This window comes from Ruditapes philippinarum, unplaced genomic scaffold (genome assembly GCF_026571515.1).
Source record: "Ruditapes philippinarum isolate M1 unplaced genomic scaffold, ASM2657151v2 ctg551_1_1_1_1, whole genome shotgun sequence".
NCBI classification, from domain to species: Eukaryota; Metazoa; Mollusca; class Bivalvia; order Venerida; family Veneridae; genus Ruditapes; species Ruditapes philippinarum.
The window spans coordinates 349,330-369,013 of record NW_026855869.1 but is presented as its reverse complement, the minus strand read 5'-3'; the positions used below and the strand labels follow the sequence as shown (position 1 = coordinate 369,013).

At 31.1% G+C, this 19,684-nt stretch overlaps 1 protein-coding gene across 1 annotated transcript in view; it reads left to right on the top strand.

Annotated features, from left to right (window-relative positions):
- The window catches only part of LOC132744664 (phosphatidylinositide phosphatase SAC2-like), a 92,924-nt gene that overhangs the window by 35,001 nt on the left and 38,239 nt on the right, over positions 1 to 19,684 (top strand). The window contains exons 7-8 of the mRNA XM_060733425.1: positions 7,097 to 7,274; positions 17,234 to 17,301. Coding sequence (XP_060589408.1) covers positions 7,097 to 7,274; positions 17,234 to 17,301 — 246 coding nt within the window. The remainder of the gene's footprint in view (positions 1 to 7,096; positions 7,275 to 17,233; positions 17,302 to 19,684) is intronic.

Sequence of the window (19,684 nt, the reverse complement as noted above, 5' to 3'; positions counted from 1 at the left end):
CTGTCCTACTGACAGCTCTTGTTTATAGTAACAATGTACATCATTTTGCAAAATTGCATAACTCTGCCTACAATATTGACAGAATTATGCCCCTTTGAAACTTAGAAATTTTGGTTAAAGGTTAAAGGTCTTCAAAGATATTTACTTGAAACTTTACACATGTACTTAGGGTCATAATTTGAGGGTCATAATTGTATGTCACTGACCATGTTCCATAACTCTATCTTGCATTAAGGCTGATTCATATCCCTTTTTCTACTTAGTATCTTGGTTAATGTTTACATGCAAGTTTTACATATCTCAATAACTATTAAAGATATTTATTTAAAACTTCACACATACATTTAGGGTCATAAGTGTAGGTCACTGACAAAGATCCATAATTCTATCTTGCATTTAGGCTGATTTTTCTTCCCTTTTTCAACTTAAAAAATTCATGGTAAAGTTTTGCTTCTAAGCTGTTATCTCCATAACTACTGAAGGGTTTGTGCCTTTTTTGGGACAATTTTATATATTATAAAAAAATAGCCCTTTTGTGAACTTAGAATATTTAACATTATTAAGGCTCTTTTACTATCAAGCACTTAGAATAGTCGAGCGTGCTGTCCTACCGACAGCTCTTGTTTTATCTATTTATATCTTGAAACAGGAAATATTTTTAATATACATTAAGGCATACATTTAAAGTTTCAATAAAATGATAAGACTTAAAAAAAGTGTTACAGTTATGTCAATATCTTTTTCTTTTCCTTTAAAAAGTAACTTTAATGATTATGATAAATGCAATGGTTGCTTCTTATTTGTTACATAACTTTGCGGTAAACTTATTATTTGTATAAACAAGCATAATATGTGGTGTTTTTTTTGTTGAGAGACTTATAACAGAAATATTGGATAAAAAGACAGTTTGAATTCAGTAACAGCCATTATTTTTCCTGAAATTTTGAAAATTATTCTTTATAAGTTACTAACATCAAAAAATGATGAAATTAGGTGACTTTTACCTACCTGTTAGAATTTTGCCTCGTAAATTTTCTTTCTGTGTAAGGAAACCATTCCTTGGTGTCAATTGATGCCTGAAATAATGCAGAAATTTGTGCATCAGATTCTTACCATTGAGACAGTAACATTGTGATATATCTGATAAAATAAAGGCAAAATAAAAGAATAAAAAACCTTTTGAAGAAAAACAGACTGTCCTAGATCAAGTTAATGTGTCAGTAATAGCGCCAAACCAAAGTGAAGGTAGAGTCACTAAATTGCTTTATGACCAAATTTGAATATAACACAATTCCCTAGTAATATTATATCTTAATATGATAGTATGATTTTTAACAGATTGGGAAACTTTCTCGGGGCCTTCTCTTAAATTTTAAAATTTTGGAAAAATAATATGATATTTTTTTCAAAAGAAGAGAAAAAAGTTGAGTTTTTTTGAGAGAGGGGGGGGGGGGGGGTGTCGACAGTCCAGTCTGATTATCCTGGATTAAAGAGGCCTGTAAATAGCTTGGAAAAAGCCTCAAATAGATAGTTGAATACAGAGTTAATAAACTTGAAAAGCATAGAACTTTGGAACTTTATTGTGTTTTGAGAACAAAACACATTTCAAATACAACCTGTATTAGTTGTAAAGGAAGACCATTGTTTTGAACCAAAAAACCTTCCACCCCCACCCTGAAAAAAAAACAAAAAAAAAAAACAACAACAACAAAAAAACAGCAAAAAAAAACCCAACCCAAAAAAACCACAACCAAAAAACAACAAAAACAAACAAAAGAAAACTGAGTATTAGTAGGATAACATAATTTTCAGATTTCCTTAATACTACTGTTACTTGATTAGAAATGATACATCATTTCCTTCTGCATTTGGATATGAATTCACCATGGTTTTGATTGATTGAAAAATTGTAAGAGACACCCTGTTTCTCCCTGTGTATCATTTTGTCAATATTGAATGTCACGTTTTCAAGCAGCTTATTGTAAAAATGTCAATCTTGGCTATAAAATAAGATGCTTGTAATTACTGTGTATGGCAGTTTAAAATCATTCAATAACATTTCTCTAAAGTACTGCATATATTGAAGAAAACAAAATTATCTGAGTTTTTTTAGTGCTGGTGGTTACCTTACCTTGTTTTGTCTTGTTTTTGCCATGTCTTGCTTTGACTTGCCTTGCCTTTGACTTGCCTTGCCTTGCCATGTCTTGTCTTCCCTTCCCTTTTCTTGCCTAAAAAGTCCCAAGTAAAAGATAATATAATCTATTCTAACTGATTATTAATAGTTTTGCGACCAGTACAGAATATGTACAGACCAAGAACAGTCAGCACATCACTGCATATTCAGAAAATTTCCCTAAAAACTGATAAATGGTTTTGTCCAGATTGAAAGAAAGGCAAGTCCATATAAGACAATTACCCTGGTAAGGGTTAATAGTAGGCAAGGCATTAAAGTCTTTTACTGTTGACTTCTGTGATCAACTAATACGACTAGGTGTATAACAAAAGGAAAAAATCAAAAATCTTTTAAGCCAATAGATATGGTGCTGGTTAGTCCTTTCTCTAACATGTATCCATTTTCGATGTACCAATTTTTTTGGTGAATCTGAAACTTCTTTCTTTTAAAAACAAGTTTTTAGACTTAAAAATATTTTCATTTTATTCCTCTTAAACCGTTCCCAAATTTGTCTTGTTTCTTCATGAGTAAAAAAGCATTAATAAAGGAAGTACAACTTGAATAAAACTGTGCATAAAACCCTTCTATATGCCACTTTTAGTGATGAAATGCGACTTCTAGTGATGAATAGTAAGATCGTTATTTTTGCGGAGGTCTAGTTATTCTGCATCAGCTGAGGCTTGATTGATAGGGAAATCATCTGAGACACCATGTTCCCGTCGCCATAATTTGTCTATATTGGGTGTCACATGCTCTACAAGCTTACATCTAGATTTTGTCTTTCTCGGCTTTAAATAAGATTTGTGTTATAAATGCAAATGACATTTTCTAGTGATGGGAATTCGATAAATCTTAAGAACAGCTGTAAAGTGCACTCAGTGTTATTGAGGAAGACAAATTAATGAAATGTTCACAATATCGTCAAGTGTTTTTTGTTGGGTTTCATTTTTTTTGTGGCAAAAAAAAAACAACAACGTATCCGATGGTTTTAATATTGGAATTGGAATTGACTACATTAAATTGTTTGTTATATTTATAAGATCCTGAGGGGATTGTTTGTTAAAGAGGCTCTACTGAGGTTTTTTGCCATGATGAGACTGGAAACAGATTTCCAAGATTTAAGTACCATTTGATGTAGGTCTGGACCAAAACTTGTGTGCAAATTGTAAGAATCCTTTCCCTCACCCTGTTTTCCAGAATAATCATTTTTATTGTGCAAAATGACAATAAAATGAAAAGAGTTGCAATATTAGTTTTTCAATTGATACATGTAAAAATTTTCAGATTTTATTTTTAAAATCTTGACGTCAGTGGAGCTCCTTTAATATACTTACTTTTTACATAATCTCAAAGTAATGATAAAAGTAAATGTAAATAGGCAGCTAAGGTTCATCTATTTATCATTTTTTCTTTGTGTTTACAGCTTAGTTTACTTATAGGGTGAGAGTTAGTTGTTCATTTAAGAAAGAGCAAGGCATAGAGCATCCCTTTAAAATTGACATACAGTAGTGTCCCAGTCGATTTATGTAAGAAATTCAAATTTTATGTTAAATGCTTTTAGTTTATATTTACATGTATATATTTTGGGCTTGAAGCAAAATTATATCTTTATATGTTAAACGAAATTTAAGATGCCTACAGAGTCACCGAGTAGTTTTAAAACAAGTCATGTAACTAGAAAAAACTCTGGAAAAATTACAATAACAGACATTGTGGATAATGTTAGATTTAAACAAATCTTAGTCAATTATTTGACAGGTACTTTACGTTTTACGTTTTCATAGTTCTCTATAACAACTATTGTGAAACCTAAATGCTTTAAACTGACCCACGTGGGTCAAGTTGGGAAACCACCATGTTATTCTTTATAAAGAGAAAAGTTTTGTTCCTGTGACTGCTTAGTGTATTAATTTCGAGGACATTTACAGAATGTTGAATCGAAGAAATGAAAAATTTGCATGTGTCTCCCTTTAAAACTCAACCAAAACAAAATATAACTTATGCTTGATGAGCATGAATGAACTACCATTGAAACTGCTTCCTTGTATTTTGGCTTTTAAATGTTTCAGTAAGCAGAAAATTAAAACCAAGTAAGATATGATTATGATTAAATACGCGTAACTGTCCATCCTGTCGTCTGCAGCAAACGTTGTTGTCCCGAACTTGTGGTCGTAGTTAACCACCGTGGATATATTCCTGTCACAAACTAATGAGATGTGGTCAGATGTGGTCATAAAATGTTACAGCTGTCTGTGTCCAGTAATGCACAAGTCTCTTAAATTCTTCATCAATTGATCTGTGAAATGAAACCATTAGGTTCTGTATTGTTTACATTTAAATGTGTCTGCTCCGATAGCAAACCATTGTAATAAAGAATGTCTGGTAATGCACTTTTTCATTATTTAATTTTTATTACCAGTCTCTTGTCTGCTTATAGTTAAATGTGAAAAGTGTCTATGTTTGTAAAATATGGTGTAGGCATTTTCTGTGCAAGCAAGGGCAGTATGTAGTGTTAACTTTGTACTGTATTGTAGAATATAAAAATCTTACAATGGCTGACAGTACAGACCAGAATATTTAGCTCGAGGGTAACTCACTCATAACGGCAGTACTGAGGCTCTACCGAGTGTCTGCTAAACAGTTACATGAGAGCTAGACACATGTATTTCAGTCTGTGGCAACAATGGTTTTTATTCATTTTCTTGCATATTGTATATAGATTTTATTACATGCTTTTTGGTGGTTTATAGAAATATATCAGTGACATATAAACTGGTTAAACAGTGAAATTATCAATTTGATATTTTTCACGGTCTTGAATTTAAGCCTGTTACGTTGTTTCTGTGAAATACCAGTGTGTGCAGTATTGGAAACCAACTTAATGACATGATGTCGTAAATGACGTCACATTGTATTATAATTTGTCGCGCTTTTCATTTAGTTCTAGGTTAAAATGTCTTTTTAAACGTTTCTTTGCATATAATAAAAAGAAAATTTGTTTAGTTTAGTGTAAGATTGAAATATATTTCACCTCCTAAACACCAAAAGTTCATATTTCTCTCGTGGCTGCGCCACCTTTTGGTGCTCACTCAGTGAAATATATTCTGATCTTACACCGAACTAAAATATCCTATATATTTCAACAACAAGTAATGAAAAGTAAGTTTTTATTTGACTTTTTTCTAATCATAGCATATAGATATCAGACTATTTTTTTGATAGTAGAAAGCGGTGTCCAAGTATGCAACTCTTTCATAAATGTGTTGGAATATATGACATCATTTCCGGATGGTGTAAGATGAGTTTTCTACCATTTGTGTTAATAGTAGAAAATTCTTAAATTGATAATGTACAGTAGTGTATGGTAGAGGTTTTGTCTATATATAGTCAGTAAAGATTTTTCTTAAAAAAAGGGGTATTTACACAAATTAAAGAAATCTCCCTATTTTTGATGTCAGAACTTCCTACTTTGTTTATTGCAAACTCTAAAATCTCACTCTTTTTGAAGAAAAATCTCCCACTTGATCATCGAAAAAAGTTCACATATATGTTGATAATGTACAATAGGGTATGGTAAAGGTTTTGTCTGTTAGTCTAAAATATAGCTGTTTGATAATGTACAGTAGAGTATGGTAGAGGTTTTGTCTGTAAGTCAGTAAAATATAGCTGTTTGATAATGTACAGTATGGTATGGTAGAGGTTTTGTCTGTAAGTCAGTAAAATATAGCTGTTTGATAATGTACAGTATGGTATGGTTGAGGTTTTGTCTGTAAGTCAGTAAAATATATATAGCTGTTTGATAATGTACAGTATGGTATGGTTGAGGTTTTGTCTGTAAGTCAGTAAAATTTAGATGTTTGACAATGTACAGTATATTATGATAGAGGTTTTGTCTGGAAAAGTTCATCAGTGAACTTGGTCAGTTGTGATTAATGAGACATGATCATGTTGCATCGTTTACATAAAACAATAGAGCTTATTGTATATCTAATTTCATTTAGTCTGGGACATTTTTCTCTTACCACATTAAATCTTATTTATGGTAATAGCCAAGTCAAATTGCTGCCTTTTTCCTCCCAGTCATGATCTAAATATTGATGTCTGATTTACATTTACATCATTTAACCTGAAAGTGATCTCTGTTTGCATATATACAGAAATTACACTTTTTTTTATGGCATATTAGACAAAAAGCTAAATTTTTGTAACAGTGAGATTTATAAAATCTATTTATTATATGCTTATCAGTGTTTTATAGAAATATATCAGTGAAATATAAAACTGATATTAGTGAAATTATTTATTTGATATTTTTCACTGTTTTGAATTTAAGCTTGTTAACCTTGTTTCAGTGAAATACCAGCGTGCATTATAGTACTAGAAACCAAACTTAATGACCTGTTGTCGTGTTATTATTTGGCGCGATTTTTATTTAGTATTAGGTTAAAATTTTTTTTAAACGTTTCTTTGCTTATAATAAAAAGAAAATTGTTTAGTTTGGTGTAAAATCGAAATATATTTCATCTTATGAATGCCAAAAGTTCATATTACACTCGTGGCTGTGCCACTCCAGGAGTTAATGTTTCATATACTACTATATCAGTTATGATATATTTATAGTTTTAGATGTGTATTTATTGTTTACCTTATAAACCAAAGTGCGGAGTGTCATAAAGCCATTTAATAAAAAAATGATATTACACTAGAGTTATAACAATTTGACATGGCGTCATTTGCAATATATACAAACATAGCATTAATGTCAGTGCTTATGTTAATGCTGTGCTTTAGAAAATGACTTTTTTTAGATGACTGTAAACTGTTCATATTTTAGATATGAAATAAAAAAGAATATTATATTTATTAATCAAGTTTAATAAAACAATATAATTTTATTCTTTCAATATCCTCTATTTATTTCAGCTTGAACTTGCCAGCCATTGGATCCTTCCAGTTGTTCAAGGTTGTATAGATATCCAGTCATGTGTTCTAGACTTCAATGAGTCAAGTAAAGATCTAAGCCCAGTCATGCCAAAACCAGCCAAAGACCCCATCTCATATACTATGATTCTCATATCTAGGAGGAGCAGACATAGGGCTGGTGAGTATGATTGTAGGTTTCTTATTCAGAAGAGAGCGTAGGAGCATCCGTGGCCAAGTGGTTAAGGTCGTTGACTTCAAAACAACTTGGCCCTCACTTCTGTTGGTTTGAATCCTGATAGGGGACTCTGGATTCTTTCATGGGAGGAAGCTAGTTAAATATGGAATGTCGGTGATTCTACTCACGGAAGGGTACCTGCGGTCTTCCTTTACTAGTAAGCTGTAAAAATGCCCTATGACCTATACTGCCTTGGTGCAATATAAAACCCAACCAAAAAATAAAATAAATGAAAAAAAAAAAAAAAAAATAGACAATTACTTACAAGTCTTTGTAGATATTGCAAGAGCAGTCCAAAAGATTTTGAAACATAATTTTGATATTCTTGCGGTCAGTAGGTAAGAATTGTATTATTTGCTTACAAACCCTATAACAAGTAGAGAAACTTAAAGCGAAGAGCATGGATTCTGATCAGACTGCGTGGATCATCAGGGCAGGCTGGTCAGGATCCATGCTGGTCGCAAACCCATTATGTTGGTTTTGTCGTGACGTGGCTCATTTAAAATTTTAAGAAATAATATACATGAGGGCAGGAATCATGGAGCTGGTAAGTATTATATTTTTTTCAGAAAGTACAGCTTAAATAAATATTAGTTAATAAGTATTACAAAAAAAAATGTAAATAATAAAAAAGAAATCATGTGAAATTAGGAGTCGGTCACTTGCAGAGAAATTGGTAATTACTGGTTATTAGTCCCCTACCGGTTTACCGGAGGGGACTTTAGGTTTACCCTCCGTCCGTCTGTCCGTCCGTCTGTCTGTCTGTCAGTCCGTCAGTCCGTCCGTCCACAAAACTGGATCCCGCGATAACTTGAAAAGTACTGAAAATATTTTAATGAAACTTGGTATACCGATAGATGGCAGTATGGAGATTATGCACGTCTTTTTCTTTTCTTCCTATGTTGAAAATTCTGGTTGCTATGGCAACAAATAGGCTAAAAATATTGCAAATTTTACACATAAACTGGATCCAGTGATAACTCAAAAAGTACTGGAAATATTTTTATGAAACTTGACATATGGGTAGATGGCAGTCTTGGAATTATGCACGTCATTTTCTTTTCTTCCTATGTTGAAAATTCTGGTTGCTATGGCAACAAATAGGCTGAAAATATGGCAAATTTTACACATAAACTGGATCCAGTGATAAAGCAAAAGGTACTGAAAATATTTTTATGAAACTTGACATATGGGTAGATGACAGTCTTGAGATTATGCACGTCTTTTTCTTTTCTTCCTATGTTGAAAATTCTGGTTGCTATGGCAACACATAGACTCAAAATATGGAAAATTTTACACATAAACTGAATCCAGTGATAACTCAAAAAGTACTGGAAATATTTTTATGAAACTTGACATATGGGTAGATAGCAGTGTTGAGATTATGCATGTCTTATCTGTTCTTCCTATTTTGAAAAAATATCAGTTCCCTTGGCAACAAATAGGCTTAAAACATGGCAAATATAACAATATTTGTGATTAGTCAAAAAGAGCTGAACATTTTTTATGAAATTGCATCTTTAATTCAAGAGTTATCTCCTCTTTAAGAATTTTGCTTTTAAAATGTTATATTTTGGTAACAGGGATGTTTCAAATATTAACTTTAGAGTGTCCTTCAGTCCGTCTGTCTGTCTGTTCATAAAAACTGTTTCCTGTGATCACTTTTAAAGAACTTTTCCAACAAGTTTACTTAAAATAGAGAAAAATTGAAACATAAGTGAATGGCCAATGGCCCTTCAGAATGTTGATGGGGTTCTAACCGGTAGGGGACTTATGGATTGCTTGCAATACTATGATAATTGCTTGTTTATCTAGGAATGCTATTTTAAGGTGTATCAACTGCCTAGACTGCTTAGATTTGACCAAAGAATGTGTATAAATCAGCCTGAAAACCATAAACCGGGCATTACCCCATAAGCATTTTGTGAAAAATGGCTTTTTTCATTGAAATGCCTCCTGTTACAAGTTCAAATTGCTATGAAACTTCAGTACTGATGAAACTTGGCACACATGTTTACTGGACCATAGCCTTTGTAAGGACATGCTCAATCTTAAATTTCATGTTACCATGGCAAGGAGACATCTCAAATTGCCAAAAATCATGTTTTTGGGCTGAATTTTTCCATCAAAACTGATTACAAAGTAATGGATTGAGATAGAGTCAAAGGCTTTTCAGTGTTGGTTACACATTACCTTAAGATGCGTTGATTTGCTTAGGGTTAAAACAAACAAACATCAAGAAATGGAATCATAGCGATATAATAGCATGACTTTTATGTTCATGTGAAGTAAGCATAATTATAAAGTGCAGGTTAGTATAATTATGTTCCATAAGAGAGCATAGTTTAATAAACTTGGCATGATTTTGTGTATTTTATCTTGTGACAAGATATTAAATATCATTAGGGGAACTTATAATTGTATTCATACATGTAATTTAAATTTTAAGTAAATAATTAAAAAAAGCTACACAAACATGAAAATTTAGTAATCATTTTATACAAATGTTTTGGCTTGAAGCCTTCATCAGTGCATAACATGAATAGAATTATTGAAAGCAATATGGGTTTAACTCACGAAACATATGATGGTCTCACAGTAAGACAGTGTGAGACTAAAAATGGTTTTTAAAAATTTCAGACAGTCAAGCATTTCTTTAAACCCTTGTTCACAGCGATTTGTCAATTTTAATGGAGACATTCTAATACTTTAAAGTAAATAATTGGATGTCTACTGATATGTTCCCATAAATCATGGTTATAGGTAGACTGATTGGACATTTTAATATAGAAATAAATAATAGAAATATTGCATTTAAGTGCAGCAGCTTTTAAAGTTACAAGTTAAGACACCACAGTTGTTAAAGACAGATAAAGTGAGATACAAGTATCAAGAGTTCATTTCAACATTTCCATAACTTGTGCATTTAGTTTCTTTGAGTTACGACCTTATTGCATTTAATTCTGGGAATGTTCTAAACAAGCAGCTTGTAATCTGTCTCTGTTCTAAGCCTATCGCCTGTTATAAAGTTTGAGAGATTAAACTTCAAAATGAAAGAAAAAGATAAGTTAGCTTAAAACTGGTGTTTAACTCTCAGAATTGATATCTGATGAAAAATGAATTACGACTTCGCAAGCTCAGCTACTTTATGTCTATAATTTTCTCTGCAACGGACGTCTGCTTTGATCAGGACATTTTAGCTTATATTTATATATGAGCAATTGTACGTCTGCTTTTGAAAATGAGAATTGATGAGATTCTTAAAGTAAGTGTACTGTTCTTCAAACAATCACGTAATACTTAAATTATTTCCTTCTGTTCTAGTCTTATGTCGTGACGTTAATTTAAAGAGAGAAATTCCCGAAGGAAGAGAAACTTTGATTTTGTTGCCAGAAAAAAATAAACCCCTGAAGATTTTCAAAAAATGTTGGTCACCCTGTCTGCTTTGCTTAAGAGATATTCTGTCTTCAGATTTTGCTTTTTTTGTTCCCTGGAAATACATATATACTGTGCTCCTCTTAGTTTACAGTACTTAACGCTTTGAAGCAAGAAAGAAAACAACACATAAAACTTATGGTACAAAAATTGTCATAAGCTGTAATATATAGGTATTTTCTAATGTATGACACAAGGAAACAACAATAAATTTAGTCAAAATCAGTTTAAATGAGCCAGACGTAGACCATATGTCAGCCATTTTGAAAACAGTATGTCATCATTTAAATCGCAGTAATGGTGTTTTATTTCAGTTTTTACATGTTTCAGTTAAAATTTCTACATGTTATTTTGCATAGTTTTAAATATTTAAAGTATCATTGTAACTCAAAATTTATTTTTTCAACAAACAAGAACATTTAGAAAATGATCATTGTTTCAGATGTATGCACAAATTTAACGGACTATTGTTGCTTTTTGCAGAAGTTTGTAAAATGTTGTTCTGTTTTACGTAAAAATCTATAGATTTAAAATATATTGCAAAAAAACTTTGTTGTTAGGTGTTTGAATAAAATATGTCAATTCTGACCAATTTTAACACTGGTCACATAAAAATATGCCATTACCATGAAATAAGTGATGATGTTCTGTATAAGTCATTGAAACTGGCATACAAACAAGAAAATCTATTTTTTTTGTTTGCTGAAAGTACGTATTTTTGAACATATAACATATTTGATATATATACAGTGTATATATATATATCAAAATGATATAGGTTTTAGAGTGAAATTTATTTTTGTCAATGTTAGAAAAGTGTTAATATATTTTTTTTTATTTCATTGATAAGTCTTAAGCCTCCGGCCCATAAATATTTACAACATATATATATAATAGTTATAATATTAGTTATAAAGATTGTTGACAGGTTATATATATTCCCAAACCAAAATCGCAAGCTAACATTGCAAGCTTGCCTAATTCCAGCATCCCTGAATGTTCTTAAAATGTAAAATTCTGGGATGGAATTCAGCACAAGAATGTTTGGGGTAGAATTTTTATGAGTTTAACATGATCACATATTTCTTTCACAAAATTTAATACATATCCTTTTGTTCAAATACAGAATAGAACACCCTACATTCACTATAACACAAACAGTTTTTTTCTAGCTGCATGTTTTGGTAGGTTCTTGTTTTCTTAGAATCCAACACTTTGTTTTAAGCAATTATTTTGCTCTTAGTCTGTCAGCGACAAACTATTCAATCTTAAATTTGTTTTAAATGTTTCTGATTATTTAAATTACTATTTCTTTTATCGGTGTCCATTTTTAGTCCTCTGCCTGTGTTTCCTAGAACTTCTTATGGTTGTGCTCACCTTTAAAGATAAAATTCATAATTAATTAAACACAGATGTGATAATGAACTATATGTTTTATTGCATAAATGCAGTTATATTTCATATCTTTTAATAACATCAAATCTAATGTTTCAACAGTATTAATTATTAAATATTAACTATACTTATGCATTTTCATAAAATACTAAAGCAATGCAGTATATCTTATTTCAATGTGCACAAATGTTTAAGAATTTCTCTGTATGAGAATTAAGTAAATTTGTGACAATATTTATTACCCAGTATGTATTAATTCAAGAAAAGATGTGGAATAGAAAAGTATTGAGATTTATTAATATACCTTTTCAGGATTAATACTGCACATCATTATTAAACACTGCCGCTATTTCTCACAGTCAGCACTTATGTCCCAGCCTGCAAATTATTTATGTATAATGTAAATTGAAAACACAACACATACAAGTCATGTAAAATATTAAATGATTATGATTGACCCTGTTCAGCTGTACAAAACTACTGATTGTACCATTTAGTCCTATTTAATCAAATTGATTTAATTTGTTTAATTTGCAGGAAATGAAAAAGATCTACTAACATGCCATTTAAACAATAATAAACAATCATTAAAAAGAAATCATTGAATAATTTATATTCTAAAGATTATACATGTATAGATTAAAAAGAATTATCAGAAAAACAAATGCATAAAGTTGAAAATATAAAAACAACCTTGATCTCTTGTTACAAATGTTAATAGTTTGATATATAACCTGTTTCTGCATTAATGTAGTTAAGGTTTATAAACACAGGTAAACGTTGCGTGGACATGACTTACACTATACCCCCGTTCCCCCTCTACAACCCAAAACCCTAAAAAAAAATTATGAAAAAAAAAAAAAAAAAATTTATGACTAAAATATTATAATATTTTAGTCATAAAATTTTTTTTTTCATAATTTTTTTTAGGGTTTTGGGTTGTAGAGGGGGGACGGGGGTATAGTGTAAGTCATGGCCACGCAACGTTTACCTGTGTTTATAAATACCTGATTCTGTTGTATATCTCCATGTCCCAGGTGATTCTGATTGTTATCATACCAATACTTAAACACTTTAAAATCTTAAACAAAACAATATCTTCAAAACTGCTAAAATATAAAGTACATCCTCTGTAATTTGCTCTCTTTGCTGACCCAGATATCTTAGAATTCAAATTTTACAACAGTTACTGTAAAACTGGACAGGTCTATCAGTATGTAAAGCAGGGTTAATCTACTCATCATTTTAACTTTCATTCTTTGAGCGTAAAAGAAAATATCAAATAGCTATTAGATATATAGATTTTTAAAATCATTACAAATTTTTGTACAAAAAGATTGCAATGTCCTTCTAGACACATTCTGCATATGAAATTTATAATGTTATCTCTCCCCAAAATAATCACACTGAACAGCCTGATCTGTCAGAATGACCAGGGAGTAAATTAGTCATGCACAGATGGTCAATGAATTTTATCAAAGCTCTGATGTGTGTAGGTAAAATCTCAGTTGATGCAGTATTTATTTTCCTAAATAAAAGCAATATATATTGATTAATTCAATATAGAATATATATGAGATTATTTCATGCACTGTTTTTGTTTTGTTTATTTATTTATTTATTGTTATCCAAAAACATGAATTCTTAGAATTTAAAAATGGCAAGCAATGCAATCCCATCTTGATTATTATAGTGTCTGAATGATTGAATCACAGACTTTAATTAATTTATAGTTAAACTTAAAGCCTGTAATTAAATGGATATTATTTCATTGTACATAACTTCATGTAGATTTATTGAAATAATAATATGTATTTAACAATCAATTCATTTACTTCTTTTGCACAGACATTTTTTCTGAGATACCCTTTTCCAACTACATGAAATGTATAAAGTGTCAAATTTCAAATCATTTACATTAACTTGCATTAAAATAAATGATGATTTTATATTTTCTTCATAAATTTACAATACTGAGCTGAATATATAAAATAACTAATAACTAATAATAAACTTTAGCTTGGTAATCTAGTTTAAACTAGTTAATTATCACTGATACTATCATTTTTGGAATTTTTTTTTTAATGTGTACACTTTTGACAAAAATTTTCTAAGTGTTTCCATTACTTTAACAAGAAATTTCTAAGTGTAGATTTGTACAAAATATTCTAAGTGTCTACTAATTGCAAGCTTGCGGCATTGCAAGCTTACATCAAATGTTTGCAAGCTTGCATGAATTTTAAACAAGCTTGCAATATATTTCAAAAGTCATCGCAAGCTTGCGCAAGCTTGTTGCAAGCATGCAGCAACCTTGTATTTAAGCTGTAAGCTTGCGGCAAGCTTGCGACAAGCTTGTCGCAGGCCTGATTTTGGTTTGGTATGGCCCTATATAAACGGCTGTTTGTAAATATAACCCTAGCCGCTAGGCGAGGGTTATATTGCAAACAGCCGTTTATATACGGCCATATAACGTGTCAACAATCTTTATAACGAATTTATAATACAGCAAACATCATTTTTTTAGAGATAAAAGTAAGATTGCTTCATGAATCAACAACAGCCGCCTATATAAAACTATATAAACGTCACGATTATCGAATGAAAAGTGCATTACAAACAAGCAGTATTGTAAAATATTTAATGTGAAGAATACATTTATAAGTCAGGGTATACAGTACAACCCTCTTAATTGAAAGGAAAATATGTGTCTTTTAATCAAGTAAATAAAAGTATGTTGTGAAAAGGTAGACTTTATGACACCAACTGGTATGTTAACTTGTTAAAAATCTAATAAGAGAGTTAATATTGAATGTGGAGAAATAGGAGGCAAGAATATGCATACAGTCAGGAGTTCTGTAATCATGGCAATTTATAGCTTCATCACAAACATACCAGTATGTTGATTTCTTGTTATGTTATACCCCTGTCACACTAGGGTGGCTTTCTCACGTCATCCAAAGAAAATTCAGAACGCCGAGGTGAGTGCAGTAAGATAGCAAACATTGCCACAGTATCGAAGTGGCATCGCATAGAACGCCGACCAACGGCATGCATTTTGAACGTGCTCAAAACAAACACCATCACTTGGCGTTCTGATAAGAGAGCAATAGGATCGTAGTAAGGACGCTGTAGCAACTCAGTAGCATCTCCTACAACTCAACAGGAGCACTGTTAAAGCGTGAAAGGAACATGGAATGAAGGAGGTGGTTATCCATGGGGCTTGTACAGAGATTGTGTGGCGTCTCTGCTGCACTTTTGCTGAGCTTTTTGATTTCAGTACAGTGTGGACACCGTAAAAGCGCAGTAGAAGCACAAAAAACATGGTAGAAGCGCATTCTGAATGCAGACAATCGCCAATTAAAACGTGGTGGAAGCTCAGTAGCATCGTCATAAACGCCGTAAAGACGCAGTTAAAACACCGTGAAGAGTCCATGTCATCAAAAAATATTGTATTTTTTATTGCGATCTTGTGGCGCTTTGTTAAATTTTACAATGCCGTGCAAATGCAGTCTAGTGTGACAGGGCCGTATTAACACTGAGTCAGTACTGGTGTAGAATACAATAGCAGTGATCTTTATATCATGGCTGCGAGGCCAGCCATTGTAATACCCTATACTGATGCTGAAATCAAACCAAACAAATAAACATTGTGGACTTAATTATCATATCCTTGATTGATGATTATTGTGAGCATAGCATTTTATTGTATGGCATTACAGTTTAATTTTTAGATTAATGCAATTAAATATCTTATTAACAATGTTTATGGCAGTTCCACTGCATTGATGTTTAACACATTTAATGCTTTTGCCTAGATTGATGCAAAATTATACCAATTAATTGCTGAATGTAATTTATTGAATCAGATTTATTTTTCGTGACATAAACATTTAAAGAACTATTCAGTGAAGATAACTTTCAAATGTCGCCATTAAACCTTTTCTCAAACGTTTCATTTAAACTAACATGTTTTCCATCAATCTTTAATTAACACTGATGAAAATTTCCAATCAAGTTTGATCATTAAATTTGATTAAGTTCTAGAAATAAACTGTAAACAATTTTTTTTTTGAAAAGTAAATTGACTTTCTATATCTTCTTTTCATTTTATTTGCTGTAATCAAAATTTATGAGTATTTTTTATCACTGATTACCTTGAATATACAAAGTATCTGGAGAACTGTCCTACTCACGGTGGTGCTCGGTCATTTTGATTCTGTTTTGATGAAAACAACTAGCTTTTATGATCGCTTTGTCAATGTTGTTTTCCTCTTGGTTGTTGTTGTTGTTGTTGTTGTCATGCCAAAACTTTAATGTAACATGTAAAAAGGTATCAGCATGAAACTTGGAATATATGCTTATCAATACAAGGTGCGGTTTATAGACAAGGGGCATTTTTCTGACAGCTAAGTTTAAGGAGTTATGCCCCATTTTAAACTAAGAATTTTTGTTAAAATTGCCAGATTTTAAACTCTGAAACCTATCAGCATGAACATTGAAATACTTGTTAATCATAAAAAAGGCACAGATGTCATATGACAAGGGCCATTATTCTATGAGCTATGTTTTCAGAGTTATGGCCCTTTTAAATTAGATTTTTGTTAAAATTGCTTATTATGTAGAATGATTTCCAAAACTATGAAAGAGAACTGCATGGAACTTTCTACACTTGATTATCATGAGAATGCACAGATGTAAGACAAGGTGCTTTATCTTGAAAGCAATTTTTATGGCAGTTATGTCCCTTTTAAATTAAAAAAAATTGTTGTTGATAGAAGTGAGCATTAACACCTGATGCAGTGCTTTTGTTTACTCTATCTTCTTTGTAACTTCAGAGGGATTTACATCATCATCATTATCATCAGTGATATTCAGTGAATTATATAACAAATATCTCACTGATACGGTTGTGTGTTTTGTTGATATTAAGCTTAAATGGATTAAATTGCCTTTACAAGACTCTTTTATTTATTAATTATAATTATATAGATATTAACATTGATTTAGACTAAGTCTTTTTACCAAATCATAATCAAATATAAAAATGTAAAGGTTAACATATCTATTTATAGGTACAAGATCAAAAAGAAGGGGTCTTGATGAAACAGGAGCTTGTGCTAATTATGTAGAAACAGAACAGGTTTGTTCCTTATTTTGTGTGTTATCAAGTGCTTTTCCTTGCTTATTTTATGAACAGTATATAACATCAAGGGGGTACTAGCATTATACGAATTAAGGTTCAAAAAGAGTGTGTCTGCAAATATTTAAAAGACTTCAGCTTAAGGCTGAGATCTGTTCATTGTTTGGTGTTGACTGGTAGGTCACTGTAATGTTATGAGGTCTGAAGAACTTTGTGCAAATTCTTGTTTTATACCACACTTTACTAGTACAAATATCATTTAAGTTTTACAGGTAAAGAAATTAAATTGCTCAAACAACAACATTTGTTGTACTATAATTTTTCAGCAGTCATCTTGTTGCTTGAAGTTTGTTAGTCAAAATCAACTTTCCTGTTATGGCATTATATGATCTAAATTGTTGAATTGTGTTCGTGCGCAGTAAAATAGAGAACCAACAAAAAAACCAAAAAAACCCAAAAAGCTCAATTGTTGTATTTTGCTTTACAAATACCTTAAACTTTGAAAAGATCAAAAGCTGGGCATATTATTTTCTCAAAACCATTAGGTTAATGTTTAACATTTTTAGCTTGACTATTGTACTTACCCAGGCATCAGTGTCACACTTTGGTGAAAGTTGGTATCTCTAAAACTGTTGAAGGGAATGTGTTGAAATTTTAAACACTTTGGAAACACATAATAGGAGGTCACTCAAGACCCATAACTCTAACATGGATTTGACAGAATTATGTTCCTTTTTGAACTTAGAAAATTTTACATTTATTCAGAAAATTTTACATTTATCCAGCCTTTTGTTTTGCTATCAAACACTGAGAATAGCCAAGCAAGCTGCTGTTTGGACAACTCTTGTTTTGTATTGACTTATATACTATATGTTCTGGAATAAATTGACATAAACTTTTGATTCAAAATGGTTGATTAAATATTGTAGCATGATTAAATGTGATCCACCAAATGATTTACCTTTAGTCTGCTATCTACCCCATGCTATTATTACAGACCATAATGATCTTGGTCTGCACTTTTCACTAGTCTATTTAATAAGTACTTTTTTTGAAATTTTCCCTTAAAGCAGCATGCCTCCAGATTCATGCTAATTTTCATGAAAATTTTGAAAATGTATTTATAAGTAAAATATTGTGAAGTGAATTAAGAAAGTAATTTACACACTGCAAACGGAACTTACAATTCACATTAATAACCAAAAGGAGGTCAAAATGTACCGGTACTTAAATACCTCGTACTGCGTTAGTAACACAGTAGAAAACGCAGTAGAATTATAGTGATTGATACTGCAAAATCAGTCATTAACCGCACATAACATGTAAATAATTAATTAAATATTAAATCTATTTACGTTTCTTAAGATCTTAATACATCTTTCTAAAGATTTAATTTTTTGAAATATTTCGGCTCATCTGGAGGCGTGCAGCTTTAAAAATATAAATGGTTTTGTAGTCTGTATGGCATGAAGCTTTATCAGGGTTAAATGATAATGGACATTATAAACTTAGAACAAGGGAAGTCCATATAAAATTTAGTATTTATGGGAATGAGAAATTACCTAGAAATGGTCTTATGTTAACAATTATAGTGTTCAGCGCGGTATAACCAGTTATGTGTCGATGTTATGTTAAACCAAAACAAACAAACCTACAAATGTAGAAATGATATTTTCTGTGAATTTTGATTACCATCACATGATGTTATTTATACTTCAAGAGGAAAATATTACTGCTTTTTGTTAATGGAATTGTCAAACCAACACTTATAAAGTCTAATAACAATATTAGTTTCTATAAATAGAGCTAGTTTTCTCCTATTTTCCTTAGAATTGAAGGCCTAACTTTACAACTAGTTTTCTTTAACAAACCTCCATATTATTTTAAAAAAGGCGGAAGTAGCTTATCAAAATAAACAAAAGCACTTACTTGCAAAACATTCATACATTTAAAATGACTTTCCTTGTGAAATTTTGAAATGAAATATTTAGTAATATATTGTTTTAGTGATATTTTTAGTTTGCCACAGGCTGGGTAAATTATTGATGATTGAGTATTTCACACAACTAATGACTGTCTGCCTATAATATGTGCTATAACTGCTCTCTAAGGCATCATTAATGTAACCAATGAAAGATAGCACAACATCGGAATATCCATATTGCATTTTTTTTGCGCATAATGGGAAAATCCATATTGCATTTTTTTGCGCATAATTTTTTTCTTCTTTTGTTTATGAATGATAGGAAATTGCACCCATAGCATTCCTTTTATATTACCATAAACTTGCAATTTAGTAATTTATCTGGTTGATTTAGTGACTAAATTTTGAAAAAAATTGTTTTAAGAATAAGTTGTTAAAGCTATCTGGCAATGTAAACTG